The sequence below is a fragment of the Heliangelus exortis genome, chromosome 2 (assembly GCF_036169615.1).
Source record: "Heliangelus exortis chromosome 2, bHelExo1.hap1, whole genome shotgun sequence".
Classification (NCBI taxonomy): domain Eukaryota; kingdom Metazoa; phylum Chordata; class Aves; order Apodiformes; family Trochilidae; genus Heliangelus; species Heliangelus exortis.
This window is the reverse complement of record NC_092423.1, coordinates 53,519,235-53,544,791: the sequence shown is the minus strand read 5'-3', so window position 1 is coordinate 53,544,791 and position 25,557 is coordinate 53,519,235. Positions and strand designations below refer to the sequence as shown.

Here is a 25,557-nt window from a genome sequence, read left to right as displayed (position 1 = left end):
ACATTGTGTGCACCTGCTTTCTGGCTTCTAACAAAACTACTCTTTGAGCCATTTGCAGAGGTTACCACACTACCCAGCTAACACCCTTTCCTTCTGGAGGCTGCAGGTGCCCTTGAAACAGCCTGTTTTCACAACTGCCTGTTGCAAAATAACAGGCTCATTCTCCTCAGTGGGACTCTCTGCACACTTACTGCGTGTCTGTGTACATCAGGAGAGACAAATCCATATGCTGTAGCAGCGAATAAGCAATAAATTTTCCTCCAATTGCAGGTGAGGCACAGGAAATTTAATTTATTCTGGTCCTTATCATATAGCAGCAGAATAAATAATGACCCTCTGTTACAGGGCTCTCTCTTAATTGGTAGAATGAATACAGCTCTCCTCTTTATACGACAATCCTTCCCTGTTCAGATGGAGAAGGATATACCTTGACAAAACTGTAATCTGTGCATATGAGGGAAGAATGTTTTTTATCATTCTATAGGGGACGCTTTGGTAACCAGGCCTTGTGAGCTAAGTTGGCTGTGGTATGAGACACTGTAAATCCTAAACAGAGGAATCTCCTGATGGGATTAAAAAAATTGAAAATCTTGCAAACCTTACCTCACTCAAACACGTCAGCAGGGCTTAAGTGTGCAGTAGCTTGTAGCTTGTGAAAAAATTACTCAAAGAAGAGCTCAGATTAATAAAATATGGTTCACATCAACTTTGGAAGTCCCACTTTCATTAGACTTCTGAAAACTTACTCTCATCTGCAAGACTAATTTACACATTCTGCTACACCAGTTTTAAAGCTTTTGACTGTTTATTTGTACAGATGAACTTTTGGCTATCTGAAAGCAATATGAATAAATGAGGCTGCACTGCAGTACAGGGCTTCTGCCCTTGGCAGGTCTTCTGGGAGAGAATGATATTTGGCAGGTAGATGCAGCTGGAGAGCCCATTAGTACTTCCACCGTGTGAGAGATTGGACCTTATCTCAACCATTATTAGGTACCAGAGAATCTGAAAGTTAAGAATTTAGAAAGGCCGAGTCATGGGAAAGGCTTCACTCTGAACATGCATCTTATTAGATAATAGAGAATTCAGCCACAAAATCCAAATTTATAGGAAATCAGGTATCATGGGTTACAGGGGCTGTGGTACAGCTTGTTTCACAGGACAATTAAAACTTCCACTGCTATGAACACATTCCTGAACATCCTGAAGGCCAGAAACTATTGACTAAAGGAACTAAAAATTCTTTCTCATGACCTAAATTGTTCTGATATGTGATTTGGAAAGCAGGGAATGACACACAGAGGAAAATGAAAGAAAGTTCTAAGACAGTGTATTTTGCAAAAAAGCTGACCAGATGGTTACAGCAGCTCTGCCTGAACTGATATACTATGAATTTTAAGCAAAACTGGCAGTGTGTCAAGCCTACACAGAAGGGATGTGTGTCTACATGCTATTAGCACACATCCTTGTGCTGGCTCAGTGCAGGACATGACCAACATGTTCTGTAATGACCTAATTCTACAGAGCAATAACAGCATTAGGTCGGATCATCTTTGCAAAACCTTGGCAGTGGATTAAATCCACACCTCTATCAGCCTTCATTAACAAACACCTTTCTTCAGTTTGGTGTGCATATTTAACTCCTACTCACATAAATGACAGAACATTTGAAAGGACTAATGTGACGATATGAAGGGAGCTATTGTCAGGAAGGTTAGCCACACAGTTTGGGATAGCTAACACCATTCTGTTTATCCAACTTGCATCTGCAAACTTTGCAGACCGCCTCCCTGCCGCTGTGTCATTTGGTGGTGTGGCAAATTTGCTCTGCATATCTGAAGGCTCAGAGCTGGATGCTGTGGCATTCCAGCACAATGCCTCCTCAGTTCAGGAATCTGATGAGCTCATGTGTGAAAGGAATATGAAAGGAATGTCTCTTTAAAAGGTCAGGAGACAAAAATCCACAAAGTCTCAGGACATTGAAGAGAAAAGGTAAAATAATTCCTAAATTAGTCCTGGAAGACAATTCCAATATAGTGAGTACTATGATTATTATTGGCTCATTTTATTTTAATCTTTTCTTTTATCCATATCTAATATGAATATCTAATATGAATTCAAAAGACAAAGACACAATGTTGGGTCACTTATGTGGCGTCGTCCAATGTTGTGCTGCAGTCTTATCCACTTACGCAGCCTCTTCTAATATCTAACCACACTGAGACCTTACTGTAGACACCCACACACTTCTGAAGGAATGGTAATGATGCACCTGACCAAACTGAGTTGTTTTCTTTTTAAAATCCTTTGAGCTATGTTCTAAATATGGAAATGCACCTTATGTAATATATGGTCAAATCTCATTCCAGGTTTTCAAACCATTATTGAGTTTTTAAGGGCAGTCTCTGTACCTCTTCACTATGAAACCATAGTGGTGAATTGATGAATTAAAACTGAAAGGAAACTTCTAGGACTGCTAACATGGAGCAACTGTTAGTGCAGAACTCTAGCCTGGAAACTGATGGATGTTAAATAGTTATAATCAACAGGAATTTATCCCAATAGCCACCGCAAATGTTACTGATCTTAAAAGAGGATACATTCTACTCAGAGCCAAAGCACTTTGCTCAGGCATCAAAAGATGAAAGTGCATATTCCATGAATGTCCCTTTGATAATACTGTGTCCACTTCCTATTCCTGTAACACTTACGTGACTTAATTGTATTTTAAAGGAAATTTGTAATACTCATTTAAGAAAGCAATAGCCCTTCTTCAGTAGCCTCAATTGTAATGTGTATGAAAAGTGGAATAGTCCTGCAGTCCTGCTTGCAGATTGCCACAAAATACAAAGAGGGTGTTCAGAGGTGTCTGAAATACAGGTGCAGCACTCAAGAACTGAAATTAAGTATGAAAAAAAAGGATGAAAATTATTTTCAGAGAGAAAAACAGATGGGTACAAATAAACTTCCATTAGATTTCAAATCCTGAACTGGTAATTTTCTTCACATACAGGTATACAGAACTGAGCCTTCTCCTGCCAGCCTTCCTTTAGATATTTTTACTTTTGCTAGGCACCTGAGTTTCATATGACTGATGTGTTTAGGTGAGTCAGCCTCTGAGTTTATTGCTAAATCGTGCATAAATTTTTGGCTGCAAAAGGCTAGTGCAACACTGACAGTCCAGTAAGTGCTTGCCCCACTTTTATTTTCTGGATTTACCTGTCAACAGAAAGCAACATTTCTGTTTCTCACTACTAAGGAGAAACTACATGAAAAAGAGCTATTGCTTACACATGATGGAAACCTGAACTACCCATGTCCTTCTTAATGTCTGGAGCTCATGTACCCTAAATTAGCAACTAAACCTCAGATCATTCCCGAAGCTTAATTTACCAGTAACTGAAAAACAATGAGATAATGCAAACCATATTGTGTCTTTAACCTAATCAAACCCTTCAAGACTTTTCTTTGTCTCTAACTTAGCTATCTTGCATGCTCACTTGAAACATCGTTTATCTTTCATATATCCTGCATATACCAACTGTAAAAAAACTGTTGGGAAAGGTCAAAAGACAGAAAAAAAGCATGATTGTAGCAGGAAAGCTGCTCTGTTTTTTCCCGAAAAATAAGGGGCAAAGATAATGTAGATAAGGGAAATTCACAGCATCCCCTTAGGTTTCTCTTTAACACAGTCTATCAAACAGCTGGCTCCAGGTAAATGCTCACTCAGAGCAAAAAGTTACAGCTGCATTTGCATAGCATTCATCCAAGTTAGTAACTCCCCAGCTGAGGTAGCTGTATTAGTTCCTTGCACATCAGCTAAACTGTGTCAAAGGATATTCCAGCACATACAGAATTGAGCACAGCCAGCTCTGGGATTTCCCCAGCACTAAGTCATTTCAGACATGCCAGCCTCAGTGTCATGAATCCTGTGAGCAGCAGACTCCAGGCACAGGAAATGGAGAATTGATTTCCAATTCTGTCTATAAAGTAGTAAGGAGATTTATAAAGTAGATGGTCTCTCTATAACAAGAACTCTGTGCTATGTGTCTTTTCGCTAACAACAAAGAAGTTCCATGAAAGATTTTTTGGATGAGAAGTGTGGCTGAGTGCTGGAGCAGCCAACTCAGCTTGCAGAGCTATCAACCTCACACAACATTTACGATTCTTTTCCTCAAGGACAACTCCCAGCAAAATGTGGCCACACAAACATGACTAAACTTCATCAGAAACCAGGCTGCTTGCAGAGTTTAGCTTCTCTTGCTAGTACTGATAAAACATACTGGCTCTTAAGACTGTTGGAAAACTCTCCTCTGGTTCTGCCCAGTAACTACAGAGGAGATGCAGACTGAAGTATGAACTACAGGCCAGAAGGTTACAAACCTCTACATGCTGTGATTCCCAGATCCTGGACAGAATTTCTGATTGGCAGATCTCAAAGAATCTTGCAGAGATTAGTGCCAATATCTCATTGGACAAGTGAGAAAACTTAAGTACAAAACTAAAATTACTTATCTAATGTTATCCAGAAAACAAATGGTAGAGAGAGCAAGAGAATCTGTCCTCTGAGTCCCAACTCCATTTTAGTTGTTTAGTCTATTTGACAATTTTTACTTTCTAACCTCCATAAAGCAGTATGTAATTTTGGAAATCATCTCTAGTTTATGATTGGCTCTTCTAAGTAGCTGTACTTGCTGAAATGAACAGCAAGTTTCCCAGACAGTGTCTGCTTCTGAGACACTCGATGTTTATAGTAATAGCTAGAGAATGTTATGCAGAATCAAGGCCACTGCTTGGTTCTGAGGAACATCTTATGCTCCGGAAAGAGAGAAGGAGTAAAGATGTCTCACCTGCAACCCTCCATTAGGGAGGAGCAGACAAGATAAATGACCAAAATTGACCAGAGTATTCCATCCTGTATGTGTCATACGCAGTATTAATTTGAGAGACCCCGAGGGTCAAACCCCTTCTTCTTAGTTCAGCCTTTCGCCTTTGCCCTTCTTCACCTATCCCTGTTTGCTTCAGCATCCTGGGAGGATTCCATCCATTCCCCTGCCTGTGGTCCTGAGCTGTGTCAGCCTGAATCTGTGTGTTCCTGCCTCCAGCTCCTGACTGCTGCTGACTCCAGGAGTCCAACCTGGACTTTCCCAGGGCTGCCCTGCAGCATCGGTTGTGATGTGAGAGTTACTGGGAGGAAAGCAGAGGAATGTGTTTTTTTCTTGAATATTTGTGTATATTTAATAATTTTTCCATTTTATCATTACTGTTTCATTAAAGCTGTGTAGATTAGTTTCCAACCCATAAGCCTCTCTCCCTTATTCTCTCTCCTTTCTTTATCAGGGAGTAGAGGGGGATTAATAGAGAGCATCTGTCATTCAGTTAATTGCCAGCCTAGAGCTGAACTGTGACAATATGGATTGTTATTTAAGCTAGATAAAGAACATTTGTATCATGAGATTTTGATTTCCCAGCCAAACCTTTTCGAAAAGCTGATGGCAGGGGGGCACTTTGTAAACCCATGAACCGGTGAAGTTTTACAAAGTGATGATTTATATTCGCTTTCCATAGCTTTGCCATGTGTTGAAACAAACTAGTCAAGTTACAGGGGAAAATCCATAGATTTAGTCATCTGCCAGACAAGAGGGCCGTAAAAGCACAAGCCAAATGACTGCACATTTTCCTTCAAGGGCTAATATAAACACTGAAGCCACAAAAACTGACTTATTTTCACTCAAAGAAGGAACATCCTTTCCATCCTGTCTGGGCTGTTTAAGCACAAGGGAGACCGCTCATCATAAACTCACTGGTAAGCACCCAGGAATGTTCACATCACATCATGAAGCATGATGCAGATATTCTTGAGCTAGCTGCAAACAGGTCATCTGCAGTGCAGGGCCTCATGGACTTACCACCCTGGGTCCAGAAACCCTATGCTTGAATTTGTACTGTGTGGCAATTCAGTTAGTGATCCCTGCCTCTCAAGATGAAGTTCTTCAATTGAGTAAGCTCAGGAATCTGAGCTATTGACTGCTTGTCAGTCTGTTTTATGTCTTGTTTTGCAAATTATTAAACACCTCCAACTTTTATTAGTACCACTGCAATCTGACAGCAACAATCCTCTCCTAGGAGCATGCAGAATGCATCAGACCTGGACCTCTGCATTGCTGTTCTAAAGTTCAAGACTATTTCTGACTTATCTTTTATAAAGCTTTCCAATAAAGTTAAATAATCCCAGTTTCTGGTCTGTGTTTTCCAGAATGCAAATCGTAAGTCACAATGTAAAAATCTTCCTTCGGTCAGAAAGAAGACACTTAAGTTAAGGTTCTGCACTCTTGCTAAATACTTTTTTTTTTTTTCATAGATGGTGGACAGGTCAGTATTTTTCCCATCATTGAGGGAATTCATTGACGTTTTGAAAAATATTCCTGTCCCAAGTTGGGAAAAGCTGACAGACTTGACATTGTCCTTCTCCTTTAAAATACATTCAGATCTTAAATCTCCCCTTTTTCTGCATTTAAATGTAACACTAAGGTAACAAACTGAAATGAAGAACAATTTTCAGGGGACAAGTGAAACTTCTAAGTTTCAAAATACCGCAGGGAGAGACCTACCCAAAGAAAAATGCTTTTTCTACTCAAAAATACCCAAAAGGAATTTAGGTGATTTCATCTCTGCAAGCAGTGTTTCTTTTGATGTATGAATTGTGTTTACTAATAAAAAGATGAGTTTGGAATGTCTACAGCTGCTCCAATTGACTTTACCATGCAGAAGTCTGAATAAAATGTAGTGAGAAATAGGAGGGGCAAACATTACTGACCAATATTTCATAGTGACAGCTCATCTTTCCCATTCCAATATTGCTGGAAGAAGAGATATCAGGACATTCATCACTCCCCGGGATTTTTTTGCCACTACAAATAAACACATGATCACTGCCTGCTCTGATGCTTCCCTGCAGGCCCACATGCTCAGAGACAGTGTGGATTTTACCCTTTTGTCCTCCTCCACATGCAAGGTAGAGACACTACAGAGATTTTGTGTGAAGGCTCCCATCTCTGGGCAAATTTAATCTGCAGTGTTGCAAAAGATTAAACAGCCTTAAGCAATGGAAAAAACCAAAGTTGACTTTAAAAAACACGACAAAACACAACACTCACCTTCCCCTCAAACCAAACTCTAACTATGGAAGCAGTGCTAGACATGACGAGATTTAGAGAAGGAAAAAGGAGGAGAGACTGTGAGAGACATCTCTTCTTTCAGCCCTTGTGACATTGCCATTCAGACCCTCAAAACAACTTTAAAAAAATACTCCAGTAAGAGACAGAAAGTCAGGAATAAGGTAAAATGTAAAGCAGAACCTTTTTAAAAAACATAGCTGATGTAGGAGCTCAGTTAGGGAGAATGTGTTTTTTCTCCTTCAGTTTGGTTTGCCTTTCATCTTCCAATTCCCTTAATAAATAATTAACCAGTTGTTGAGGCAGGTCCTATGTGATATAGCATACATCACACTTAAGAGAAAAATTAAAAGTTTGCTTAAGTACAGATGGTATTGAGAGAGGTCACAGCGCAGCAGCAAGAACGCATTTCAGTAACATATGCTTTTCACACAGTCAAAAGGTCTTACAAAATTATTTCAGCTGCATATTTATTTTAATATCATTCTTATCCAAATGATTTGCAATAGTCCTTGAAAGTTTCTCATGCAAACAAGCTCTTTAAGGAGAATAAATAGCTGAGGTCACACCATTCTTGATTCTTCTTGGGTTTAGTAAATAAAAAAATGGGCAAAGAAATCATGCAAACATGATTTATTTAAAATAGGATATTTCTAGTAATTAAAATTTATAGTGTAACATAACATTAAATGCTTTGGTATTTTGTGGTGTCTTTCATCTGAGAATTTCAAAGCAATTCAGAGGATTAGTGTACACTGGATGGATTTTAACTTGTTTACATACTAAGAAATCTCTTCCTAGGGAAACTGAGGCTAAGAGGTAATAATCCAATTTCAAAAACAACTGGATGTTGCTTGATACCCCACTCTGGGGTGCTATATCTGAATAATTTTTTAAAGAGGATTATTATTCATTGTTTAGCATAAAGAGGCCTCTTCAAGATGGCTGCAAAATTTGTATTCTAGATTCATTCCTCCCCCAAATGTAGGCCAAGACAACTGACCCATTTGAGCCCAAAACTAAACTCAGAGTTTCTGACTCCCTTCATAAACCAGGTACTAGGCTATATGTAGGCTGCCTGCCACAACAGTTGAAAAATTGAAGAGATAAATGACTAATTCAGGCCACATACTTGCCAGAGCTATTTTCAGTCAGTGGAGAGGAGTAATGGCTGTTTGCAGACCTCCTGCTTAGATGTTGTGACTACATGTCTCCACTGTTTCTATAAAGAGCCATGGAATGTGCCTAAATTCATCCTATGAGCTGGTCAGCATCTGAATACAACCCATTAGGTCAGGAGGCAATTTGTCACTTTCTTTAAAAACACTTTAATTTAAATAAGTCATCCTTCATGTAGCAGGATTAATAGAACTTGGTTTCCTATAGATCTGTCTCTGATGGCCCTACATTACCACACTGCAATGGCTCCAGTACCTCCTACACACCTCTGCTAGCACTTCCCACACTTTGGAATCACTCCAGTTTCTCCCTTATGTTCCCACTAAGCTTCTGCAGCTCTCCCTCACATCCCCATGCAGCTGAACAAGATGATATAGCTGGTTTGCAGCCTGTGCCTGCAATCCATCAGTCAGCTTGCTTGTGGTAACTGGCCAGTCAAGAGGTCAAACAGAACAGATTATCTGTTGAGCTACAAGTTTTGCAAAGCTTTTAGGAAATTAGTGTCTTTGAGACATTACCTTCCTGTCAGATAGGTCTCAGACTGATTAGACTGTCTGACGGAGGAGGCAGGGCAATTGCACAAGGCACAACTCCTAAGGAAAGCAGGTTAAAAAAACCAAATAAGCTCTTTAAGGAGAAGAAATAGCTGAGGCTGCAACATTCTTGATTCTTCTTGGGTTTATTAAAATTAAAAATGGGGAAAATAACATCATTCTTTGGCATACTTGAGATTGATAGTGATGTCTTTGTGTTTCTCATTTACATGAAATAAATAAAAAGGAAGGTCACAGTTGAATTGAATTTAAAGAAAAACAGTTTTGCAGTTCAGACTGGGATCCATTTGGCTAGAAAGCAGTCTTGTGGAAAGGGTCCTGGGGGTCTTGGTGGACAAGAGGCTCAACATGAGCAAACAATGTGCTGCAGCAGCAAATAAGCCAAGAGGATGCTGGGCTGCATCAACATGGGCATCACCAGCAGAGATAAAGAAGTCATCATCCTGCTCTACTCAGCGCTTGTCAGACCACACCTGGAGTATTGTGTTCAGGTTTGGTCCCTGCTGCACAAAAAGGAGGGGGACGGTCTGGAGAGGGTCCAGAGAAGAGCCATGAGGACGACTGGAGCACCTGCCATATGAGGAGAGGCTGAGAAAACTGGGTCTGTTCAGCCTTGAGAAGAGAAGGCTTAGGGGAGACCTTATCATGACATTCCAGTACTTAAAGAGGGGCTACAAAACAAAAAGGAGACTCCCTATTTACAAGGAGTCACATGGACAAGACAAGATGCAATGGGCACAGGTTGCTCCTGGCAAGATTCTGATTGAACACAAGAGGAAAATTTTTCACTATGAGGACAGTCAGACACTGGAATGGCCTCCCAGGAGAAGTGATGGATTCCCCCACTTTGGGAAGTGTTAAGTCTCAGCTCAACAGGGTGCTGGGACATATCATATACGCAATAATATTAAAAAGGCTGGACCAGATGATGGTTCCTTCCAACCCGACATTCTATCATTCTATGAAATGAGCAAACCACTATAGTACTTTTCTGAGGTGGATACAGAATGCAAGCTGTAAATAATTTCAAGAGCACTGTGACACTGCTATACTTCTCTTGGGCTATATACGTATCACAGAAAGGTCCACAAATGCCTAGTTGTTAAAAAAAAGGCCCCTCACTGCTATTAATTTGCTACAACAACACAGAAAAAGATGGTTCAAGTTAGCATTCCTCAGATCTCCAAATGAGTATCTGTGAATTATGTTATCTGTCTAGACCATCTGATCTTCTATGCAGAAGCTGGGCTCCTTTTCACATTGCTGGCTGTGGGTTTACATTTACAAACATGAAATGAACCAAAAACCTCAAAAGTAGATGATGTAAAATGGTTTGCTCATGCAAGTCAGATAAAAGACCAGGCAAGTGATCCGGGGACAAAAAGCCTGGTGCAGATGACTGCCATTCGATGATTCTATGAGTACAGTGCTGCCTCTAGAAGAAGAGTGAATTATATTACTTCATTGGACTACTCCCGGGTGCAGGACTGCTGTGAAGAAAAAAAACCTCCGGCTCACTCAGAGGCATGAAAAAAGAGAAACTGGATTTCCACGTGGAAGCAGTTTGTGAACACTGTGTTTTCTGAACTGAAAAGGGATGGAACTCTTGTCACTATCAGATTTAGTGCTAAGAGCAGAGAGGGCAAGTTCAAGAGAAGACGCTGAGTATTGCTCTATTCTAAGAAGCAGAACTTAAGTTACATTACCATGACAGCCAAATCATAAACATCTGAAATTGATAGACACATGACCAATGAAACAGCACAGAGGTAATACTCTTCAGGTTTGGTGGAAGTGATACAGAAATCACCACAGAAACCAACACCCAGTTTACCATTTTGTTTAACTTGAGCTGAATAAGGCAATTCTGTGCAAAATGATCCACAAAATAAAGACCACCTGTGGAAAACCACAGAGTATCACAGCATGATTTGACAAATCACTCTGTTACAATGCAGACTGAATGAGTTGTAGAGAGCAGATGCCAGGAGACAGAGAGAGTAACCAGTGACCCACATGAGGATTTGAGACTATGCAAACTCTGAAACTAGAGGTTTTGTTCCCAGAATTTAGAAACACATTTTCACCATCTATCATGTGTCAGGGCTTTTCTTCTCTCAGGGCTCATTTACCCATCCAACTTTTATATTTTTAATTTATTTTTTGTGAAAATGAGAGCTAATATATTCAATCAAATCTTAGGTATTCAGTGAAAAAGTACTTCAGTTTGTCCTCTAATATGGGCCATTCTGGACCTCAGTGCTTCAATGCTGTAGGGAACTGAAAGTCAGTGTAAACTCATTCAAAGGATTGTTAGCAGGGAGGAAATTGGGAAATGTGGCAAACTACCTGGAGGAATTTATTAGTAAGAACTCAGTATTATGAAGCCGCACTGAACATCACACCTCTGACTTTGTGTGAGGTTGTGATAGAAACATTTAATATTCCCCACTACTCTGTCTCCCAGCATACTGAGCAAAACCTGAGAAGGATTCTTCAGTGACTTACCCTACCTCAGTTGGTAGACAAGACAAGAATATTCCTTCTGACCTACTCTTCTTTTCACTTATATAATATATAGCAGCTGCCACATTATGCCCACTTACTTGGAGAAGTGAAAACTACTGTAAGGTGGGATGTAAATAGTATTTTAGAACATGTTTTCAAATATCCAGGTAAAGAGCTGGACACAGCCCCTAGATCAGATAGAACGGCTCGTTACTGGAACGGATTAAAAGCAGCTCTTCTGGATATGAGCTTCAGGTACATCCTGTAGCATGCAGATAAAAATGTGTATCATCAAACTTTTTAAGTCTAGAGAGATAAAACTGTGTCTTTTCAGATACAGGGGGATTTAACATTTTTTTTTAAATTTGAAAATATGTGATGCCTTTTAATTTGTGTGTTCAGCAGGCACATATGTTAACTGAAAGAAAAAGTCTTATTCAATGGAAGCTTGCAGGAAAGGTGTTAAATCTCAGTTTCTCCATAAATGAGAAATATTTTCCAGTCATGTCTCTTTCTTAACTTGGCATAGATACAACTACTCAGTTTTTTGATGTGCTCATTTTGGACTCAGAATACTGTTTGTACAAAGAGCGAGGAATGAAATAAGCCACTAACAGGGGCAGAACTATAATTTTTAGGAAGGGGAAAAAAGAGCAGTGTGTTTCTCAATTCTGCCAATGTGAACAAAACTTCACATCTTTCCATTTTGTTGTATTTATCTCAAAGTTGCCACTGTTCACTTGAGGAAGAGAAAATGTCAAATAATTTTGAGGGAATTTTTTTGCTAGCCCTGCTTCTTAATATAGTGGTGTCTGATAGTCTTGCACAATTGCTCTATAGAAAAACATGTCAAGGATGGATTCCACATAAATGGTAAGCCCTACAGGACCAAGAGGCATACAGTTCAAGAAATCTGCAAATCTAAATCAATTGTGGTTGTGTGGTTTTCATGACTGACGTCAACTTCAAGCTTTGGAAACACTATGAATATTAATTATCTATGACCCTGGGACTTTAATTCTAGAGTCACAGATTCATCCATCTGTGTTAGCTAATGTCTCATGACAGATTTGGGAACAGCAAAATAATCTTTATTTCTTGCATGTTAGAGGGAGGAGTTTCTGCTGGAGTCATATCAACAAGTAAGTATGAGAAACATAAGTTTTAGCACGGACTTTGATGAAAAGAAAGTTTGAGAACTTCAGAAAACCCTATTCCCCATGAGCAAATAATGACAAGCAAGTTACCACAGTGCTCTCTGAGAAGTTATTCTATAAAACCTTTTGGCTTTTTATGGAAAGAATGGAAGACTTGTACTACAATGGAAGAATTGTACTTCTGAGTTTTAAAAGGATTGGTCCAAATCCTATTTTAGCTGACTGCCCAGACTTCTAAATACTGCCCTGTAGGGTTACATGTGAATACCTGAGATCAGTCAACAGAGACAGCATATGAACTTTTAGAATGTCTAATTATCTACAAGCCAACCATGAAACCTATTGGACTAATTATAAACTGCTGGTTGCAGCCAGTTATTTCCATAACAGGCTCAAGAAGTATTTCCAAGCGCTTACTAGAATGCTTATCTTTCCCCTGTGCTCTGGAATCTTGCCCTGTTTAAGCTACTTTACGTACAAACCTTTTTGTTCATAGCATCATTTTCTTCTGCAGGCCAAGGGACTTCATTTTGCTTTCCTAAAGAAAGAAAAGCAAAAATGTCCAAAGCCCAAATAGCCTTCTGTATCCAAGAATAGATACATGTAGTTGGAGAAATACTATCCTAGGTGCCTGACTAACATTGATTTCTGAGTTAAATGCTAACTAGTACAGAAAATCTTATTAGGTGTCTTTCTGCTGTTCTGTATGCTCAAGATACCTTTAAAAATTTGTCAAGCTGTAAGAAATAAGCTGCTTTCTTCCTGCTAATTTCAGCAGAGACACAGTCCAATGCAAGGATCATTGTTAGCATAATGCACCACTGCTGGAAGCTATAATGGGAACAAAATTTTTAAAAAATACATTCAGAGACCATGGCAGGTCCCACCAACAACCCTTTTTTTTCCATTCCAGCCTTAATAGAAGTGATGGTACAGCCTTTTATTTGTTCTCAGTCTCTTACCCACAGTAAGCCAAAGGAGAGGAGGAGATGTTTACAAGAATAGAAGGGCATGTGCTATTTGCAATTTAAAGGGGCCTGAACTGCCTTCCATTTTAAAAAACGATCTCTGAGAGGAGCCAGTGAAATTGGTTAGGCAAAGAAAATCATCACAGGAACAAACCCTTGTGGCTGCATTTCTTTGACACAGTGAAATCCCACAAGGGATCAAACGATGCCCAGGGCTGGCAACCCATGCTTCACTGAACCACATCTGAAACTATCAAAGGGAAAACTACTCCCAAAGACAGATCTGGAAGCAGATAGAAAGATGAGGAGATCACAATACACATACAGAATTTTTGATAAATAGGATCAGCAATTTTGTCTGTTTGCACGCATACTTGATAAAGTGAAGTGCCTTCTGGCTCTACTGACCTTGCCACACACAAGCAGGGACACTATCAGGGGAGAAAAAGGAAGCTGCTTTCACTGGGCCTTCTCTAAGGCCTGCAGTATGTATAGAGCAAATATGTGGGGCTTGGAGAACACTGTATACCTTCCAAGCAGTGCTGCCTGATGTACAGAAAGACCACAGCTGGTATTCTCATAAAGGGACTGAAGAGAGGAGCCCCACATTAAGCAGAACTCTTCTTCCAGTCCTTTGCCCATTCACACAGAAGTACACGAACATCAAGTCCAAGTAATGTGAGCAGCACATTTTAAAAGTAGCACCTCATACAACTCCTTTTTCAGAGCCTGCTTTTGTATTTACACTTAATCCCTCTCTTCCTTCTCCAAAGCTACTGTTCACTTCTTCCCACCAGAAGCAATATTTGTGTGTTTTCTAATCTAAACTGGCTTATTTTGTGCTTTCTGTTTCCCTTCCTGTAGTGCTTTAAAAGGACTGTTGAATTTTGCATAAAATATTCTTACCACTCCAGATGATTTTCAACAAAGGCAGACATGGGGCTGATCTGTACAGTGTAAGTGTCATTGGCTGAATACTCAAACAGCCCATAATAGGGATTGAAGAGCTCCTGTGACAGAAGGAAGAAGAATTCTCGGGAGGGGCCACTGTAGTCCAACCTGGAAAGGAAAAGGTAAAAAAGATAAAATGAGGTTCATTCCCATTTGAGTAAATTTCCTAGGTTTTGCCTGCATTGGTCTAGTGTCTACAACCAGCCCTGTGCAGTCAGGTGTTTCTAACATGGTGTGATCTCCCCTCTCAAAACTTGATTCTAAGCCCTGTTAAGTCATGATGCTGAAACTTCACCAGCATTCAGGTTGATCTGGGAGGAATCGTAACTCAGACACATCCTTTAAGTAGTTTTTTTTCCTTTGGAACAAGCTCAGCCCTGTCTTTGCTGGCTGGCTAGCAGAGGGATAGCTCTTTAGTGAGTGGATTTGAACTGCCTATGACCACCTGGCTTCACAGCCCAGACTGAGGGAAAAACTGTTCTTACTCTCCTACACTGAGATGTAACCAAAGATACAATCTAATCCCAAGGATGCTTTCTAAGATACAGGTATAACCTAAAGGTCAATGTTGAACAAGACCCAGTCCCAACAGAACTGTGTCTACATATAACTGTGAATCCTCAGTCGTTCCATCCAAGCTCTTCTACTTTTCTGATACTTTTAAATACACTGGGTACACCCTAAGCTGTACTTTGCTGTTGCATGATTTTGCTCTGTAAAGTCACCTTTTTTCCTTGTTTTATTTCAACCCAACTTTTAAATCAAGCTATCAAGTTGTTTCCAATTAACTCAACTTGGGAAAAAATAAAAATAAAAGCTTCATAAATGCATTAAACCCAACAGTGATGTATTTAATAAACAAAGATCATCCTCTAACAATGGTAGGTAGGTTTTTGATATAAAATAAATGTACATGTAGCAATATGAACAAGTGCTTTGTAGACATGTATTGCACATGCCAACAGACATTCTGATGCGGGCACTACTCCTTCTACTAACAAATGTAAAGTAAGTGGGAAACTCTGCAGCTGGATCAGAATGTGTGGTACGATGTTTGAGTTTACAGAAGCAAAAGGAAACCACAAGGGACTAAATGACTGATTTGCGCAACCAGAAGTATGATAAAGGTCAGGCTGACCAATCCTCCTCTGTTTTACGTTTGGAGATACTTTTCTCTTTGAGAAGCTTTAGCTCTAGGATCATGTGGTGAGACTAAAGCCACAACAGAAGAAGGAGATGATGATAAGCCCACATGAACCTCTAGTGGAAACCATGTAACAGATCTGGTTCAATGGACATCAAAAGCCTGATGATGACTGGAGTAAAGAACTACAAACAATACCTGTCTATATTCAAAAACCTCTATGGAGAGACTAGGTATTGAATTTCTGAGCTACACAAACTCATCATAATGCCTTCATAGTTAATTTTCAATGCCATTTTAGCTTAGAAACACATGGGAAGCTGTGCCTATATAGCATCATGCAGCTATGCAGCATCAAGTCTTTTTTTTCAGTAGGAAATTGGTATCTTGGAGTCCCTCCAGCAGAACCTATATAAGCATTAAGCAGCAGAAACCCTGTGGGGATGTATCTTCAGATGTAAATGAATCAAGTGAAGAATGAATTAATTTGAAAATCAAATTGGTTTGCAATTTCTCCTGAGGATACTGTGCCACACAGAGTAAAAGTTATTAGAGATGTGGGGAAACCACATAACTTTGTCCATAGCATACTAGAACGCTATTCCAAAAATGCAAAATGAGGTATGCTGCATGTTTATGCTTTCCTTGGAAGCCAGAAGCAAAACCAGCTGTGAAAGACTATATTTGTAAAATAATACTGAATCCATAAGAGTTAAAAAAAAACCCTGATACTGAGGTCACTGACTGGCTTTCTTTGAGATCGGTGACTTCTGCTTCCTGCTGGACCTAACATGTCCCCAGAAAAACAGCTCAGCAGAAGCTATTCACTTGACATGCCACCTAGGAGATGATAGTGTCAGCAGTTGCAGGACATGCCAAGAACTGCCCCAGAGTATTATTGCTCTGGTACCTTTAGAACTGAAATCATGAAACCACGTGTTTTTATTTTTTTATATTCAAAGCTACCGAAATACAATTTCAAGCTTTTGTTACATGGAACACTGGAAATACGCACAATAGTCTTCCCATCATAAAAGCACATGGATTAAACCTCAGTTATAACATAACTCATGAGGTGAGCCAGGGGGGCTTTGAAATATTCTGTTTAAATTTGGAAACAAAAGGTCAGGGGCTGGCTTTAATTATACAAGAACAGCTCATGAATTTGTAAGACTGGCAGAAAGTCTCCTGAGAAAAGGCCGTCTCAAGCGACCTCTATTACTTTCAGCTTTCAACTGAGTGGATTAAACTGTAAGAACTGAATAGCATTCATGTTTCTCACTTCAGCCAGAAACAAGAAATCCATACATGGATAAAAAATTAGTAGATAGTATGTAAAGAAAAGAATTTTGAAGCAGAATCAGATCCATTTTGAAGAATCAGAGTAACTCTTCTAAAGTAAGGCGATAAAGGTCTGGTCTCTAATTATAGCCCCAAGATTGATTCAGTGTGTAAACATGGGTCTGTAGCCCAGCTTTGCCTTCCAGCCAGTCAAAACACCCATGGCAAGCAGATGGTATTATGTTTAGCCACTTAAATTGTAACTTTGAGGCATCTAGATGGAAGGTATGCAGAAAAATGAAGTATTCTTGCTATTGTTATTTTTAACAAATGTTTGAGATGATTAGGATGAATCACTTTGAGGTAAAACACAACCAAAGAAACATTATGTAACAATAGAGGCACAGCCTTAGTCAACCCTTTAAGTGTTTGGCAACATAACAGCTACTTCAAAACTCATAGCATTTAGTGATTCCCTACCCTTCCTCGCCAACAAACGTGACGTAGAGTTTGTTCCGCTGGAGCTCCTTGCGTGAATATGCCATTACCTGGTTGAAGGTGCCCTCCAGCAAGTGGTCACGCCGTATAATTAACCTGCAAAGGGAGGCAAAAATAGAGATCTAATGACTGAGTCTTGTGTGGGCCTGGGAGATCGAAGGTAAAAAAGAGCTGGCAAAGAGAGGCATTCATTCTCAGAGAAGTTAATAAAGTTGCATCCACTGGTGCACACGCTACTTGACCATTATGGGGTTTGAGTGGGTTGTTTCATCAGGCTTTTCTATATGTCTCAAAGGTGAATTTCTTCACAATGCTGTGATTAGGTTAAAAGTGTTTCTCTAGAGACTCTCTGTAACACCTGCTGTGTACAATTTGTATGGTAGAGGGAGCTGTGAGTTTCTTGTGTATATGAGGTCACAGCTTTCTCAAACTGGCCCCAAACACTTCCTCTTCCTGCATTTAATCTATTGAAAGTCCATGGAATTACTGCTTCTGAAGAAGGGTAAGCAAAGGGAGTATCAGCCTCTGTCTATATAACACACCTCTCACTCCCCTGCCAGCCTCTAAAACAACTTGATGAATAGTACATTTAAACACCGTCTGTGCAAGAAATCTTTCTTGTTCATATGTTTATGGACATTTTAAGACAAATGTTCTAAAATGTATTTTGTGTCTGCCTTGGACCCGCTTAGCAGGACAGCAAAAGAGATAATCAATGTCTAGTACTCCAGCTCTGTAAGAATATTTTGATGACGACGTTTGCCTGGAACCAACGACCTGGCTTCATACTTGTATTTTTCCACAACAGATGTGATTTGGTAAGAAGCCAACCTGATGCATAAATTCAACCAGATGCCCAGAAAATACCATAGAAACATACAGTCCTGTGGGCAAACTGGATAACTAGATGAAACAGAAGTACAAACAACATGTTTGGAAAGCAAACTCTAAAACCAAGTGACAGATACCCACTAAGAGTTCAAAGATAGGCATAAATCTCTCAGAAGGGCTATCAACACAAAGATCTACTCAAAGTTAAATGTGCATGTACAGGGTAATTTGTGGTAGGGTCATACTCTGGTCCTGAGTTAACCATTATGCACATAGAAAGGATTTGGAGTCACTCCATCATTACAACAACAAAGTTGTGAATATCGTTTGGTGGATGTTTGCCAGAATGCCTAATTTTCCTAGTAGCAATTTAGAGGTAGGAATACCAACATTCCAGGTAAATAGGTTGGGGAATGGGAATGTGAGAGAATATGAATGTCTAAGAAACAAAAATTCCACACAGAAGCCGCTTAAAGGTCACTCTTTTGCAGGATATACTAAGATCTCACCTCACCCTGATGATTCGTGTACAACATGCAATCTCTGATGGTGTTTTCCACTACCTATCAGTGTCTTAGTTCATGAATAATGACAAAGACAAAAGTACGTCATGTTAGACTATTTTAGTAGCTTAATACTTACTTAATTTTACCTGGACCTTGCCCATACCCTTTGGCTTCAAGTTTTCGATAAAAATTACGCAGCTTGGCTTCAAAGTCCCTCCTGTATGGAGAAGGTGCTCTTGCACTTGCTCGCTGCAGTCCTGGGAAAATAAACACCATCCTAAAGTGTAAGGGGCTTTAAGTTTTTCTAAATAATTCAGCTGATGCTTCCAGATAGCACTGCCTGAAAAACTCATTTGGAACCTTTTATAGGTATACAATGTACTCGGTATTAATTTTGTTCTATCTGGCATTAATGGAGTTGTAAGTTCCTACAATTCAGTGACTGCAATGACTTCCAGGGTGCTACATCTTCTTCACTAAAAGAATCCTTAAACACACCTTGTGTGTGCCTTTGTGCTGCCTCAGCCTCTAAAGCAGTAATAGATCTGAACAGAAATTCGAGGATCAAAAGATCATGAGAAAGACTGACACATCTCCCACTGATGGTCATTGGAATTTAGGTTTGCTTTCCCTTTTCCACTTTGAAGAGATCTCTCTTTTGCATTGTACAGGAGATCTCCTTACTTGGCAGGATTAAACCTCTGGAGATCAAAGCAAAGCTCCTCACTGGAGCCTAGCACCCTAGCCAAGCTGGGAATCAGGTTTCCCTGTGTTAATCTGACTGTATATTAAACACTTCCAGCTATCAACACAAACCCTCTTTGTGGCATTGAGAAGGATTTCTGTCAGCAAGAAATGCTACATTTTCCTATTATGATTCACACATACAGCAGATTTTCAGCAATTTGGGACCTCTTTAGTTTAGAAGTCTGCATTCTCAAAGTAGCTGATTAGGCCTTTTGTATGAACAAGTGCCATGCCATAAAGAGTCAAAATGGATCCAGGAAATCCCATTTCCCTGTCTTATTAGAGCAGACAATAAAAACAGGACATTTTATGAGAATTCTGGCAGAAACACCTCCACATGAAGCTGGGGGGGGGAGGAAGGGGGGGTGTGAAATTAAAAAATCACATTTAGTGGAAGTAAAAAATAACACCGTTGCCAGGAGGGAAGGAAATTACTAATTGTCTCTGCAGGTAAAACATAAAGGCCTATTTAGATGTAGCATAAAGAGAATTCCTTGCAACACTTCTTCCCTCAATTTTTTTCTTCCCCTGTGACATAACAGCATGGGCATTCTCATGGGTTATGTAACCAGTGACAGAAAAAGCAAGCAGACAGTATGTTGCCAAAAATGAATATTTGCCCTTTTTGTTTTGTCACAAGAACAGGTAAAGACAAGTGCAGTTCTCCTAACATTTTCCCATGTCACATTTGCATCTAATACTTAAATTTTTGTCTTGCAGGAGACTTGTTTATGATCTGTCCTGATGTAGAGAAGGGGAACCATATTAAAATGGTGTTAAAATTCCTTAATGAAAATGTGACAGTCTAACAAAACATTATCCTCCTACATACAGAAGTTCAGCATATTCTTCACATAAAAAAACCTGTCCACAGCCACCTCTGAGATTTGAATGTCTCGTGTCCATTAATTTTGTTTGAAATCAGATGATTTAAATGAATGTTCAAAAAGCTCAGCTAAAAATGTATTTCTTAAGATCACATTTCTGTTGATTCTCTCAAAATGGCCACTGGACACAGCCATTGCAGTGGGGGTTGTATATTTTGGCAGAAGGGAGACATTAGCTCCTCAAGTTTCTATAGCATAAACAATAACTACAGAGACACTCCACAGCTGGAGATAACCTCCTCAGACAGCATGTCTTTCTGGAAAATATGTTTCCTGTCAAGCCTAAGTCAATGGGCTCAACACAGGAGGCCAAACTAGATGATTGAGATGATCCCCTCAGGTCTTAAAGTAGGTGAGTCATGGGAAGAAGGGAAGTCTTTGGAACAGCGAGTGGAGGAGATGGAATTTACAGGACTACTGGAAGTATTGCAATACACCTTTGATCTGAAAACTGCTCTTGCTCCTGTCATATAACATGAATGTGCTTCCACCAGTTAGTTATGTTTGTGGTGTACCATTGTCTTATTTTAATCCTTTCCAACTACAAAAAAAAAGCAAGAAAATACCTTCTTCCATAAGGACAATTTCTGATCTTGATGCTTCATCTAGTGTTAACATTTCAGCAGACACATAACAGCAATGGCAAAAAAAAAAAAAAAGCAGCTGGGGTTGGGGTCAGAGTGGGCACTGAAATTAGCAGGCTGACAAATGATACCGGTTTCTAAACTGTATATTTGTATTCACTATGAGGAATATCACAAATAAAAGGTTTTGTATTATTTTCCCCATCCCCTTACCTGGAGAATTTTGGGGTGATGAACAGGGTGAGCAGCGAGGAGAGAAACTGTAACCAGGATGGAAGGCAGCCTGCAGTGGTATGTAGGACATAATATCCTCTTCAAAAAGGCTGTATGGAAAAAGTGATAGGGAGAGTATTGGTTCACATTCATCATGTGAAGGAATGAAAATATGCTGTATGGTGCAACTCAGCTGTGGTCATAAGTTAGGGTACACCTCTGAACTCGTAAATTCATAAAATCCACAAGTTCCCCAAACCAGGTATAGTCAGTAGAAAGAAAGAACAACAAAATTAATTTTATTAGTTTTTTTGTGCTAACACTGTGCCTCACTCTGCTGATAAAAAGTAGAGATCTGAGGCTATGTAGTGAACAGGAACAGCTTCAGTAAGTTAGAAATGAGAAGCAAAGACACACACATTTGTCTTCCAGGTTGTTTTTCTTGGGCCATACTTTTTCATATAGCTCAGCTACTTGACCATTTGGATTAAGCTAATGGCAATAAGTTGTAAACTTTTAGCATTAGGCAGTGCTGTATAGCATACCAAAACCACCTGGGTAATGCATTGTTTTCCATGTAAGACCAAAACAATAAAATAAGTCCTTATCAGTGCTAAACAAAAGTAACTAGGATGTAGAGACCAAGCTCCTTGGTGCCAGTAAAAATTAAAGCCTTTTCTGCATTAGCCAAACAATGTTCACCACACTGCACATGGAGGTCTCATTAGTGTGTCATGGCCCTCTGTGTGTAGGGAGCACTGCTGCACTAAAACTGGTAACTTAATGAGAGAGTTGGTTTTTTTACAAATTATTTATTGTGTTGAGAAAGACAAGTTTTTTCCTCTTTAAAAAAAAAACAACTAATGAAACAGGATTTTTTTCCTTAAAAAGAAGTATTTTGACTGGATTCTTTTTCATCTGCTCCTTGATGGCAAAATCTATATTGAATGAGATGGCTGGGAATGGACTTTATGGCATTAATGGAGGCTGCCTTCCAGGAAGTAAGAGTTGAACTTATTGGCTGAATTATTTTTAGTAACTAGCAGTAACATTGAATCCTACTCTAATTAAAAATAACTGGCACATTCAACAAAATCTTTTTAACTATGCTGAGAAAGAGCCAGCCAGCTTGTATGGTACCATAAGTATTGACATTATGCTTTTGCTCAAATTGATTACCTCAGCAAAATTACTAAATCTGCATCACAGGACAACTTTTCAAGCCCATGTGTACCTTCTGTACGAATATAATGGATCTTCTCCCTGAAAAGTAAATGATATATTATTGACAAGAGTAGAAAGAAAAAACAAAGAAGAAAACATGCCACTATCAAGTCATGAACTACACAGAGATCTGTCATTCCTTGGTATTTTGCTAATTCTGTTCCTTTCCTTAAAAAAATAAGAAACTTGCAAAAAAGATTCTTCTTACATCACCCAGATTCCTAATCCAAAAGCAAGCAATTTTATACCACATTTTAAAAACCAGAATGATTCTTATCCCCTCAGGCTTATACATAGCACCAGAGCTAAGGTCACTAACACAGACTTTTTGTTTAAGGCTACAACTGATACACCACCTTTCATTAATTGAGTTTCACATAATACCACTTCCCTTACTTCTGTTAGTTCCATCTGGTAACACATACTTGATATTAATTGATCACACAGTACTTGTGTAAAACCACATGTTGCTTAAATGAATGCTAATGAGAGTGGGAAACATATGATAGGACATATCATCAGGTTAGGACCATGGAAAATACAGACCTACATCACAGTCTTTCAGTGTGTTTCTAAAGCACTGCAGTGGTCCAAGAATATTTATTCTAGAATCAAGTCAAAGGATTCTACCTCAAGTCAAGGATGTGCTTGAGTACCTTGCTGGGTGGGGATGGAATCTAGTGCAGAATCAAGCTGTGTAAAAGGCAGACATTCGTCTCCTAGGAATTTGCTTAAGACCTGCAGCATTAGTTGGTAGCTTTGGATCTCTCCTGACCTAAAGTATAAAGCAATGACCTGGAGTAGAAGGGCTCAATATCCTATTACAAATCTCATTATGCTAAGCTGTCTAGTCCCTATCACTTGTCAATTTTGTACTCCAGTCCAAAGGAGATAAAAGCATCATCTGTTCTCTGGGAAAGAAGAATTCAAATTACAGCTGAAAAAGAAATGAAAAGTCTGGAATAATTTGATGGAGAAGATAAAAAATTCTCAGTTACAGGAATGTACATCTTGAATACTGGAACAATTTTTTATTTTGTCTCCCTCATTTGATTTGAATGTATTGATTCCTCTGAGAAGGAAGTCTAATCCTCACACTCAAAGAACTCCTTGTCTGGCCTGCACAAGTAACCAATGAGTCAGTAAGGCTATCAGCAGAAACTGAACCACAGGAACTTTAAGGTCCTTCTCTTGCTCTTCCTTCCCTCCTTTACCAGTCCTGCAGCTGCACTTTTTACTGCATAGTACAAACAAAGTTCTTGGTCAAAGTCTTAGCTGGTGCACAATGGCATTGCTGAGACTAAAATCAGTTAAGGTCTTGGCGAAAACAATTATTGTAACCTTTAGGATTAGAATGAATTTGAATAGTTTAAATAGTACTGGCTTTTGGTTCAGGTTTTTTTTTTCTTTTTCTTTTACTTTTTTTTTTTCCTCTACTTTTTCTTTTTTCTTTTCAACCTATTAGGAAAGGAATGATCATAAGAAAAAGAAAGATATAAGAAAGATATAATTTAATTACTTTGGAAAGGACTACCATTAAATCATAATTGAGAAAGATTAAAGACAGGAATAGAATCTACTTCATAATGTTCTTATTTCTTTATAAAACTTAGGGTGTATAAAATCATGGTATGGGTGTAAACCCAAGCATGATGTAAAATCCTGGTTCTGCCATCCAAACACAATTTTAACTCATCACTGGAAAAGCAAAGTGGTACTTGTAGGTGATGACAGAGTTTCTGCTACTCAGTAATACTTAGAGTGGAAAATAGGTATGTCACTATTTTCTTCCCATAGTTTTTTTTTTAGTTCTTCTTAACTCTTGTGTGTCTGTGGAAAATAAATATAGTGTCTACATAGATTACGGTTGTCCACACCCACTCTTTAGTAGTGACATTTCCATATGAGGCCCATGTTCATCTGTTGCACTAGAGTTACTAGATTTTTATTCCCCCAGTACAGAAGTCCTTCCTGGAACTTGCTTTCAGCAGGCTGGAAATAAGTGGTACCTGAGTGCATGGTTTCTGGCCAAGCTGGGCTGACGCTCCTGCAGCATCTCAAAAATGTTGGGTTGGCGTAGAAATGCAACGATCTTGTCATTGTAAGCTGGAAAAGGAAAAAAAATAAACAACAGAGCCTTTATTTACTGTTGAAGGGGCCTGGTCACAAGTGTGACTATGCAGGGCCACACTGTCTGAACTGCTAGTGAGGCACAGGGCAACATGAAGCAGTGCATATGGTTGATGAGAAGTTCTAAAAAGCATCTTTGTGAGCACTGCTTTGAAAAGAAAAGAGAGACTTGGCTTACCCAGAGGTAACGCCTCCTGATGGTGCTGGTTTCGAATAGCTGTTACGAGACTATTGCCTGGTCTGGCCAACAGAGCAACTCCTCTGTTTCTAGAGACTTCAGAGGCCTACAACATCAGAAGAGAAGAAAAGGGAAAGAATCATCAGAACTGACCATTGGTTAGCACATCAGTCAGTGAAAAGGTTTCTTAATTTACTTCTGTGACCTTCACAACAGTCTTTGTTGCTGACTGAATGAAAGACACAAAGCCTGAATGAAAATTACAGCTTTATACTTCAGCCAACCTAAAAATGGCAGGTAATTCTGTGCTTCCTAGTGGTGGGACACCACTAGCCACATCTATCACACCTCTTTGATGCTGCAGTGAAGGCACCAGAATCCAGAAATAAATGTAAGTTAATAAAGGCATTTCAGCAATGGAGTTCTGCAAATAAAAATATCTGTAATACCATACCGTCTCTTGCTCTAGCAGAGCTACATTTACTTCAAGGTTTTTACAGAAATGTTAAATTTAATAAAGAGAAAGCTCTCCAACACCGCAACATGCTCACTCAGCATTGTTGAAGAAAAATTTAATATTGGAAAGAACACAAGGAAGGTATATATCTATGCAGATCACAGGACAGAAAGGCCTGCCTAGCTTGCATAACCAGAAACAGAAGCTGAATTTTATGCACTAAAAAAAAAGAACATACTCTGAAGAGCTTATAAAAAAGAAGAGGGAAATGTATCACTGCTACCTAACATAAGGAATGAAACTTTCCTTAATACAGATTCTAGTGAAGGAAATCAAGTCAGGAAGACAGACCCATTAGAAAACAGGAAAACACTTAGGTATGAGG

The 25,557-nt window shown here is 39.3% G+C and overlaps 1 protein-coding gene across 4 annotated transcripts in view; it reads right to left on the bottom strand.

The window, feature by feature from the left end:
- HECW1 (HECT, C2 and WW domain containing E3 ubiquitin protein ligase 1) overlaps positions 1 to 25,557 on the bottom strand; it is a 247,302-nt gene that overhangs the window by 18,782 nt on the left and 202,963 nt on the right. For all 4 annotated transcript variants that reach the window (XM_071736187.1, XM_071736190.1, XM_071736186.1 and 1 more), the window contains 7 exons: positions 24,716 to 24,821; positions 24,417 to 24,513; positions 22,363 to 22,446; positions 21,184 to 21,293; positions 18,889 to 19,009; positions 17,398 to 17,511; positions 14,448 to 14,600 (listed from right to left, as the gene is read on the bottom strand). In XM_071736187.1, coding sequence (XP_071592288.1) covers positions 14,448 to 14,600; positions 17,398 to 17,511; positions 18,889 to 19,009; positions 21,184 to 21,293; positions 22,363 to 22,446; positions 24,417 to 24,513; positions 24,716 to 24,821 — 785 coding nt within the window. The remainder of the gene's footprint in view (positions 1 to 14,447; positions 14,601 to 17,397; positions 17,512 to 18,888; positions 19,010 to 21,183; positions 21,294 to 22,362; positions 22,447 to 24,416; positions 24,514 to 24,715; positions 24,822 to 25,557) is intronic.